Source organism: Vigna unguiculata, chromosome 9 (genome assembly GCF_004118075.2).
Source record: "Vigna unguiculata cultivar IT97K-499-35 chromosome 9, ASM411807v1, whole genome shotgun sequence".
In the NCBI taxonomy this organism is placed as follows: Eukaryota; Viridiplantae; Streptophyta; class Magnoliopsida; order Fabales; family Fabaceae; genus Vigna; species Vigna unguiculata.
Window position 1 is genome coordinate 12916080 of NC_040287.1, and position 10760 is coordinate 12926839.

The window sequence follows — 10760 nt, forward strand, 5'->3', positions numbered from 1 at the left end:
TAGGAGCAAGGCCAGTCCTTGTCAGGTTCACCTCCAAAAAAATCAAATCATTTTCTCAATTGTTTTCCAAATATCTTTTAAAGAACTACGTAACCCTAATTTCTCATTTGAAATGAGAATACGTAGGACCAAGGTCAATCCTTGTCGGGCCCAAAAAATTAAAAACATATTTTTGTTTCATTTTAGCATCTTTGTCTCTTTATTTTTGGGGAAAATTAATATTTTGAAAACCACATCAACTTTGCATGTTTAATTAAGGGTACCGCCCTTGGGCGGGCGCTGCTAACACATTCCCTATGCGTAACCGACTCCCGAACCCAAAACTTTGGTTTTTCCGCAGACTTGTCTTATTTTTATGGTTTTCCATAGTTTTCCATAAATAACTATGGTGGCGACTCCAAATCTCTTTTAAAACCCATTTTTTTTTTTCGGTTTGCCTTCCTGTCACGATTCCGGTTGCGACACGTTGCAAGATGTTCGTCAGCACGCTAGCCGAGATCACCCTCGAATGGTTCAGCACTATTCCGAGTTCCATAATCACTTCGTTTGCCGAGTTCAAACGTGCTTTCTTGGAAAGATTTTCAGCCAATAGGGCCAAACCTGTAGAGATGGCGGACATGTTTGACATACGTCAAAATACAGAAGAATCACTAAAACAGTTTGTCAATCGCTTTACCAATGTTAGCATGAGAGTGGTGGATCCTAACGATGGATTACTCGTGAAACCCTTTGTGAAGGGGCTCCGGGCTAGTTCTTTTAGTGAATCTTTATATCGGATCCCGCCAAAGCCTCTAATGGAGATAAGACAAAGAGCAGCAGTAGAAATAGAAACTGAAGAAGCCATGAGACATAAAAATGTGGGAGATAAGAGGATGTTGACTAATGCAAGGAACAAACGAGAAGTTAAGCCATTCAAAAGAGAAAGAACTCCTCCGCGGACTCAGTCAAATTGCAGGTTCGTTCCTTATTTAGCACAGAAAAGAACCGAGTATCATCGAACTCGTACAATGCCTAATCTTAGGTCAACCCTGGCGGAGATACTGGAGGATGCAGAAATATCTAAGCATCTGCATTATCCTAGTAACACTGGGAGGACACTCGGGACCCGACCAAATGCTTGGTGTAAATTTCATCAGGCTGGGGGTCATGATACCAATTCATGTTATACTTTAACCAATCAGTTATCCACGTTACTAGACAAAGGATTAATGAAGAAATACGTAAAGGCAGATGCCGATGCAGAACCATCTGAGACACCCTCAGCGACCGACCTGCATGAAATACCCATCTTGGGGGATTTCAATACAATAGTGGGAGGCTTTGCTGGAGGATGACGAACCAGTTCGGCTAGGAAGAGATATGTAAGGAGTGTCATGACCACAGCGAAAATTGAACGGTCAAAGAAAGTCCCATATATTGTCTTCTCGAGTGAAGATCTAAAAGGAGTGGTGCTACACGAAGATGACCTGATAGTTCAATCTGTTATTATGATGGGAAGGAATGTTCATAGAGTGTTGATCGATCAAGGGAGTTCGGCAGATGTGATGTTTTGAAACACCTTTGTGGGGCTACAAATACCAATAGATCAACTACAACCCTTTGACGGGGTACTTGTTGGATTCTCGGGAGATCAGGTAGAAGTTAAAGGGTATGTTGATCTGCGAACAACTTTTAGAGATAAGGAAGCCGCCAAAACTATATTTGTGAGGTACATAGTTGTCAATGCGCCTTCATCATATAACTTACTTTTAGGGAGGCCTTCTATCAACAAATTGGGGGCTATGATATCTACAGTCCACTTGAAGATGAAATTCCCTACTGACGATGAGAAAATAGTCACTTTATCAGTAAATCAAGAAGTAGCTCGCAAATGTTATGAAGACAGTCTTAGGACAAGGCGGAAGGTTGCGTATTCTGTTAGCACGGCAGAAACCGTCGTTCATTCAGAGTTAGATCCTAGATTAGTGCACTCGGAAAGAAGACCTCAACCTATGGGAGAGGTGAAAGAGATATTCATAGATGGCAAGAAGTTAAAGATAGGAGGAGATTTGGATCTGGAATAGGAACAACAACTTATACGAGTATTGAGGAATAATCTTTCCTCATTTTCTTGGGGTGTATCTGATATGACAGGGATAGATCCTGATTTCTTATGTCATAAACTCAATATAAATCCTTCAGCTAAACCTAAAGCTCAGAAACGTAGACGATTGAGTGGGGAACGTGTTCGGGCTGCTGCAAAGGAGGTGCATAAACTTTTGAAAGCAGCCCACATCAGGGAAATTCAGTATCCAACTTGGCTGGCAAATGTGGTGATGGTTAAAAAGTCTAATGGGAATTGGAGGATGTGTGTTGATTTCACTAACTTAAATAACGCATGTCCGAAGGATTCTTATCCTTTACCCAACATAGATGCATTGGTGGATAGTGCATCAGGCTGTGCTTTGTTGAGTTTTCTAGATTCTTATTCAAGGTATAATCGGATAAAAATGCATTCACTAGATGAAGATAAAACAGCATTCATGGGTGAAACTTCAAATTATTGTTACAAAGTGATGCCTTTTGGATTGAAGAATGCATGAGCTACATATCAAAGGTTAATGGACCGAATATTGGTGTCAATGTTAGGGTGAAATGTGCATGCTTACGTAGATGATATGGTGGTCACTTCGGTAGAAGAAAGAAGGCATCAAGAAGATCTGGAGGAATTATTTGCTACGATTAACAAGTATCAGCTCAAACTTAACCCTGAGAAATGTATTTTTGGGGTTAAGGCAGGGAAGTTTTTAAGCTTCTTACTTACTGAGAGGGGGATAGAAGCTAATCCGGACAAATGCGAAGCTATCATAAATATGAGGAGCCCAAGCAATGTCAAAGAAGTGCAGAGGTTAACTGGGAGAATGGCATATTTCCATATTTCCAATGTCTAAAGAAAAATGAAAAATTTCAGTGGTCCGTTCAGTGTGAGGAAGTTTTTCAAAAGCTAAAAGAGTATTTGAGTAAACCCCTGGTATTGTGCAAACCAGAGAAAGATAGTGATCTAGCGTTATATATCTCGGTGACCGAAAATGCAGTCAGTTCGGTATTAGTACAAGAATCAAGGGGGGAGCAGATGCCTGTATATTTCGTAAGCAATGTACTTCATGGAGCCGAGGTGCGATATCCTACTATAGAAAAGGCTGCATTAGCTATAGTTGTGTCAACACGGCGTTTAAGGCATTATATCCAAAATCATAAAGTCAAGGTAATGACGGATTTACCGATTAGGTATATATTACAAAAACCGGATATATGAGGTAGATTGGTCAAATGGGCAATAGAACTCTCAGAGTATGAAGCTCTAATAGTGGGGATGCTTTTAGCTAAGGAAATGGGTGTTTCTAGGCTGTTGGTTAAAAGTGATTCTGCATTGGTGGCAGGACAAGTGACGAGTGAATTTCAAGCTCGTGACCCACAGTTGGCCAAATATCTGGAGATGGTCTGAACCATTGCAAAAAATTTTGTTCTCTTTGAGTTTGTACATGTCCCGAGATAGCAAAATTGTCGAGCTGATTTGTTATCAAAATTGGCTAGTTGCTCAAAGCCGGGACAACATAAATTTGTGATAAGAGAAACGTTGATATCCCCTCGAGTTGATACACGAGAGAAGTATCAAATCATGGAGGTTCAGATGATCGAAGAATCTTGGATGACACCGTTGAAAAGCTATCTTGCAGATGATCAATTGCCTGAGGATGCGGATGAGGCGAGAAGAATAAAGAAAAGCTCAAGTCGATATACATTGATTGATGGCAATTTATTTAGGTATGGGTTTTCTCGACCTTTGTTAATTTGTGTAGATATGAAGGAAGCATCTCGAATTATGACCGAGCTCCACGAGGCATATGTGGAAGTCATATCGGTGGAAGAGCATTAATGTTGAGAATTATGTGTGGGGGGTTTTTCTGGACCACTATGAAGCATGATTGCATGGAGTATGTAAGGAAATGTGAGTCATGTCAGAAGCATGCAGACTGGAACAATGCTCCACCTGAGGTGTTGCATTCTATTAATGCATTGTGGCCGTTTCACACTTGGGGAATAGACATTTTAGGCCTGTTCCCTAAAGGAGTGAGACAACTAAAATTTTTTATTGTCGTTGTTGAATACTTTACAAAGTGGATTGAAGTTGAGCCTGTAGCTGTGATTTCTGGTAGTTGAGTTCGGGAATTTATCTGGAAGAATATAATATGTAGATTCGGTGTTCCGCACCGGATTATCTCGGATAATGGGACTCAATTTACATGCTCACAAGTAAGGCAGTTATGTGAAGAAGTTGGAGTTAAACAGGTCTTTTCCCCTGTGGAGCATCCTCAAACGAATGGTCAGGTAGAGGCAGCTAATAAAGTGATACTTAGGTGTGTTAAACGAAGATTGGCGGCAACCAAAGGGGAATGGCCAAATGAGATACACCGAGTACTATGAGCATATCATACCACACCTCAGTCATCTACCTGAGAGACTCCTTTTAGTTTTGTATATGGCACTGATGCTATGATACTTGTGGAGGTTGTAGAAAATACTGGAAGAGTAAGGTCATTCGCCGAAGAGGTTTCTGAAGTAGGGCTTCGTGCAAACCTTGACGTCATAGAAGAAGTTAGGGAATTAGCTCGGATTTCGGGAGAGGCAATAAAAAGGAGATTAGAAAGAAGGTACAAGACTAAGGTGATACCTAGAAGATTCCAGACAGAAGATTTAGTATTAAGAAAGGCCCAATTAATTCAGATAGATAGCAAATTGGCACCAAAATGGAGAGGTCCTTATCGCATTACGGAGGTGCTAGGAGAAGGAGCTTACAAATTGGAAACATTAGATGGTAAGGAGATACCACGAACATGGAATGTAGCGAATTTACGTTTTTATTTTAGTTAGGAAGATAACCTTGTTTTGTAAATTATTTTTATATTTTAGCTGAGTTGCTTGATGTATAAAAAGAGCCTTCGTGTTCTATTCCAAGCCGAGTTGCTTGATGTATAAAAGAGCCTTTGTGTTCTATTCCAAGCCGAGTTGCTTGATGTATAAAAGAGCCTTTGTGTTCTATTCCAAGCCGAGTTGCTTGATGTATAAAAAGAGCCTTCGTGTTCTATTCCAAGCCGAGTTGCTTGATGTATAAAAGAGCCTTCGTGTTCTATTCCAAGCCGAGTTGCTTGATGTATAAAAGAGCCTTCGTGTTCTATTCCAAGCCGAGGAGCTTGATGTATAAAAAGAGCCTTCGTGTTCTATTCCAAGCCGAGTTGCTTGATGTATAAAAGAGCCTTCGTGTTCTATTCCGAACCAAGTTGCTTGATGTATAAAAAGATCCTTTGTGTTCTATTCCAAGCTGCTTGATGTATAAAAGAGCCTTTGAGTTCTATTCTAAGCCAAGGAGGTTGATGTATAAATAGAGCCTTCGTGTTCTATCCCAAGCCGAGTTGCTTGATGTATAAAAGAGCCTTTGTGTTCTATTCCAAGTCGAGTTGCTTGATGTATAAAAGAGCCTTTGAGTTCTATTCCAAGTCGAGGTGCTTGATGTATAAAAAGAGCCTTCGTGTTCTATTCCAAGCCGAGTTGCTTGATGTATAAAAGAGTCTTTGTGTTCTATTCCAAGCCGAGTTGCTTGATGTATAAAATAGCCTTTGAGTTCTATTCCAAGCCAAGTTAATTAAACATTAAAAAAAACTGAGAGCTCGATGAAAAACCGAGGTACGAAAGTTAGGTGGTGTGGGTAGGAAAGCTAGTTGGTGTTAATTAAACATTAGAAAAACTGAGAGCTCGGTGAAAAACTGAGGTAGGAAAGCTAGGCGGTGTTAATTACATTACAAAACTGAGAGCTCGGTGAAAAACCGAGGTAGGAAAGCTAGTTGGTGTTAATTAAACATTACAAAACTGAGAACTCGGTGAAAAAACCGAGGTAGGAAAGTTGGGTGGTGTTAGTTAAACATTACAAAACTGAGAGCTCGGTGAAAAACTGTGGTAGGAAAGCTAATTGGTGTTAATTAAACATTAAAAAATTGAGAGCTCGGTGAAAAACCGAGGTAGGAAGGGTAGGTGGTGTTTAAAACTGAGAGCTTGGCGAACAAGAAATACTAATAGTAGGAAACATTAGAATTTTATAAAAACTTTGAAAGTATTCTTAGCATAGGGAAAATGTTAACATAAATGATAAGATAGGAAATAGTAAAATGTTAAAAGTGAGGCACAATAGATAGTACAAAACAGAATGCCAGACTACAAAAAGGGACCTAAAAAATTAAAAAGATTCTAGTCGTTGGTTTCAACAAGCTGCCCGTCGACAACGAATTTGGAGATGTCTGCTTGGGATAAATCTGCATCGGGGCAGAGAATACGAACTTGATCAAGTGCGAGTTGAAATCCATATTTAATGAAGAACTGATTTGGTCTTTAAGAAGTTCTGAGCTTTTAAGGAGATATTTCTCTTTAAGGATCCAGGCTTGTTTCTCGGTTTCCAGTTTTGTCAGTTGGTCGTTTAAGTCCGATAGTAGTTCATCTTTCTTCTTTACCGGAGTTGCTAGCTCGGCGACTTCGGCAATTAGGCGAGAGTTTTCGGTCTGAGAAAAGACCAAAGATTGCTCTTTCTGTTCTAGGTCTGGGGTCTTCTGAGCAGACAGGTTGGTGAACTGGTCCATCAGCATAAAGCTGGACACTTCAACTTTATGGAGATTTGCTAGAATACTTTCGTGAAGAGTCTTGAGGTCTTGAGTCTTTAAGAGGTTGGCATCATGGCGGAGAAAGTTGTGTTTGCGGCCGTGCTGGGAATGGTGGAATTGTGGATGCCAGAAACTTATTTCAGTATCATCCACTGTTTGCTGAGGGGCAAGTTGAACCTGGGAAGTTGAGTGTTACGAGGTGGCTTCAATTATCTTCTTACCTCGAGGTTTGAATTTTCTAGTAAGGGGCTCGGGATTGGGCTCCGATATTTTTTCATGGAGATCGGCACGAGGAGGAGGTGCAGAGGGGCTAGCACCAACTATTGTAGTTTTTTGTTTTATAAGTTGTCGAGCTCGTTTTAGCATATCCTTTTGAGACATTGCCATTAGGCTTTCTGCAAAAGACGATAATTTGGATAAATAAAGAGGAATAACAAATACAGAGTAATAAAGAAGATAATAGTAAAAGTAAGTACCGATGTGGAATTTTAGATCCACCACTCGGAATTCCAGCTCTAATAATTTTCGAGTATCAAAAATAACATCCATTTGTTCCAGCATCAAGCAGTCTTTTTTCTCGGAAGGGTCCAGGTCTTCTAATTGTCGGGGAATTTGTAGGTTAGTAAACTAACACTGATATAAGGGGAATCCTTCTAAGAGGGAAGGGTTGTGTTCAAGGGCTACTATTTTTATGAAAATACCTTTAAAGCCTTTGTAGGACGAGTTGTATAAAGTCAATAGACCTCGGCCACTGACTCCACTAAGGGATGCCCACAGTTGTTTATGTGGGGCTCTTAATTCGAAAAGGTAAAGAAACATATTGGTTGACGGAGTGATGCCGAAGTGGGTGCATAAGATTTGGAAGGCATGTATGAAGGCCCAGCTATTAGGGTGTAATTGACATGGGGAAACTTTTAAAATGGTAAGGAGTTCTTTTTCAAAGGTATTAAAAGGGAGCCTTAAACCTAATTTTGTGAATAAAGTAACATACATATAGGTGAACTTCTGAGGGGGGACAGGGAATAAGGTACCGTCTCTACAAATAGGTTTATCACTATCACAAGTAGTAACGGCTACATCAGTCTCATTGCTTTTACACAAAGTTTGATGGCGTCTAAAGGCTCTGATCCTAGTTAAGGTGGTCATAGACGAGGTTTCCTTTCGTAAAGCAAGAGGAGCCCAAGAGTAGAGGGAGTTATAGTAGATACTCATAGTGGCCAGTTGCAATGTGGTAGGAGGGATTTAAACAGAATAAATTAAGGATAATCAGGGGAAGAGGAAATGGCAATCGCAATGCTAAACAGAGTGCAGAAACAAAGACAATGCATAAGAGGCAGTCATTGGGGACATTGGGATAAGCATAAAAATGGGAAAATCGAAGGATGTGATCGAAAAAAGGGAAAGAAGAAGAATACCTGGAGGAAGGAAGCAACAGACGAGAAAAAATGGAGGAGGCAGAAGAAGCATGGAAAGTGAGAAGTTGAGTGGTTATTTAGGGTTGTGCATTTGAGAAGGTCAAGAGGGAAGGGAGTTATGCTGATTGAAATTTAAAAAAAAAAAGATTGTTTGATGGATTACACGTGGCCGCAAATGTCTGAAAGGTAATTATGGTTTCATGGAAAGTGGTGAGGGACAGTTACTGAAAAGACAACTCCTACTTTCCTCGTTCTTGAGAAGAGGAAATGCATAAGTTGGAGAGCTATGTATCTGTCTGGGAATAGCATTTCGTCATTATGCCGAGGCATCGAGAAAGTAACTTTAGTCATGGGACGAGGTGATGGTTAAAGGGGTTCGGTATAAAGGCGAGATGACGAATACATGAGGAGATCGATGCGAGTCTGAGGCGTTTGTAGAAAATTGAAAGATAATTAGTGTCCGATATTTGGGGGATTTGATTTTTAGAATATTTAGGAGGTTATTTTTTAAATATATTGAGTGGTTTTCAGGGGGGAGGTTTTAGTTATTATTTTGGGAGATATTTTAGGGAAAAAGATAATTTTATTTTGTTATGTATCTACAAAATCCAATATTTGTAACTGATTATTCTACAAATACAAATTTTTCTCCCATGGTCAAGGGACAAATGGTTTTTGACCTAACCACTAATTACACAATTATGTAGTATACACGAGTCTCTTGGGAAACGATATCCCAGTTTTACCGGTTACTACTTGCGCGACTTGGTACACTTGCCAAAGTCTTAACATACACACATAAGTTTTTTCTGAAAATTAGGACTTTCTCAACACTTCACATTTCTCTCATTCTTATCCTCAATTTACAACATTTACAGACATACACCATTCTAATAAGCAACCCAATGTGCCATATTCGTTATTATGACATCAAATTTCATTATCCTTTTCTATTCTTACAAGCATAAAGAATTAAAACTTCAATCATGTTTCCAAATAACTCATTAATCCAACATGTTTCAAATCATATATTTTCACTAAAAAAACCCTAAACCACTGTAATACTTAGAAAATCCACAATTTCACAAAATTAAAAGTCTTAATTAACTTCACATTTTGAACTAGAATACTCTTCAGAATAATTTATTATCTTTCTCATATTTAAGTCAACATGCAAATAAAATATTCATACCCAAATATTTAAACAACAATATGACTTTAAATTTTGAAAACAATTTAGCTCCCCTTACCTAAATGGGGGTATTCACTAAAATTTTGTGTTGGGCATCGCAAATTTCTCCAAAAATTTGCCCTATACACAATTAAACCTTAAAATAATAAATTTTATGACTCTATGGTCAACACTAGATGAAATTTTATCTAGATTACAAGTAAGAAAGCACATGCAACCCTAGAATGTTGCATGCATTATAAAAACTAAAAGCAACCCCAAAGAAAGATTTCACTCACCTTATGTTAATCGTTCATAGTAGATCAAATGACTTGTCACAAAGATTACTTTTATTGTTTCTAAAATTTATAGATGACAAAAAAATTTGAAATTTTTAGAAGAAGAGAAGATAAGACATATGAAGGGGATGGATTGAAGGTGAAGAACATGTTTTGTGTTGTGAGGGATAAATCACTTTGCCCCTAACTCAATTTCCTTTTTAAAAAGACTAACATACCCTTAGTTATTAGTTTTAACATATATGTATATATACTTATGCTTTTTTTGTTGGGTCCTCACATTCTCCCTCACTAGAAGAATTTTCGTCCTCGAAAATTAGCTTACCTAGACAAACTCTAAGATATAATTATTGTTGACATGTGAAGCCAAGGTGGTATGCCTCTTGAATATTTGATGAAACCCTTTTGAACTACCTTGAAGTCATTATCATTGGAATGAAGCCTACATTGATGAAGATAAGGAGATTTGATGGTATTCATGGTGATTAAGGTTGGAATGTGTGCTTTCCACATGGTTACATCATTAAGAAAGTGTATTTGAAGTTTGTACTTCATATTGTAGACCTTGTAGCATTAATTTGATGTATTTGGTCTTTGGTGTGTCTTTTAATTTGTTGAATGGTTTTTCAACAGGTTAAAATATCTCTTTTAATCTGTTGAATGGTTTTTAATCGACTGATTTCACTTAAGTCAAGTGAAATCAACAGATTGATTTGGAAATCAACTTGTTGAATTTCGTAACAGTTTGACTATAAGAGTTGTGATTTTCGAAAGAAAGGTATTCTGATCATTTTTTAGCACACAATTATTTTGGCAACTTGTGGAAACTCTCTCTTTCATGATCATTCAGACTACAAAGTTGAAGATTGATCTTGGATCAATTCTTGGAGCTTTTGGCTTGTGTTTGAAGCTTGGAGAAAGTGGTTTGTGGTAGGCTAGGTTGTGCTACCACTGAGGTTTGATCTTTCTCAAGCTTTGTGTGTGTGCCTGGTGGTTTTCCAAGTCTCCAAGAGGGTTCTTGCTTTGTTGGTGTGATTCTTGTGTGATTCAAGAGTCTTGTTTGTTGTTTTTGCATATTTTGAAAGTGTAAGGGTGGATACTTTATAAATCTTTTGAAATAGCGCAAACTCAAGCTCAGGTTGCCTTGACAAACTGGATGTAGTTCAGGTTTGAGTGAACTAGTATAAAA

At 38.6% G+C, this 10760-nt stretch overlaps 1 protein-coding gene across 1 annotated transcript; it reads left to right on the plus strand.

Annotated features, from left to right (window-relative positions):
• Positions 1-473: 473 nt before the first annotated feature.
• Positions 474-1334, plus strand: LOC114163464. Its single transcript, XM_028047774.1, has one exon. It carries the CDS (start codon positions 474-476, stop codon positions 1332-1334), a length of 861 nt encoding a protein of 286 aa, XP_027903575.1.
• Positions 1335-10760: the final 9426 nt, after the last annotated feature.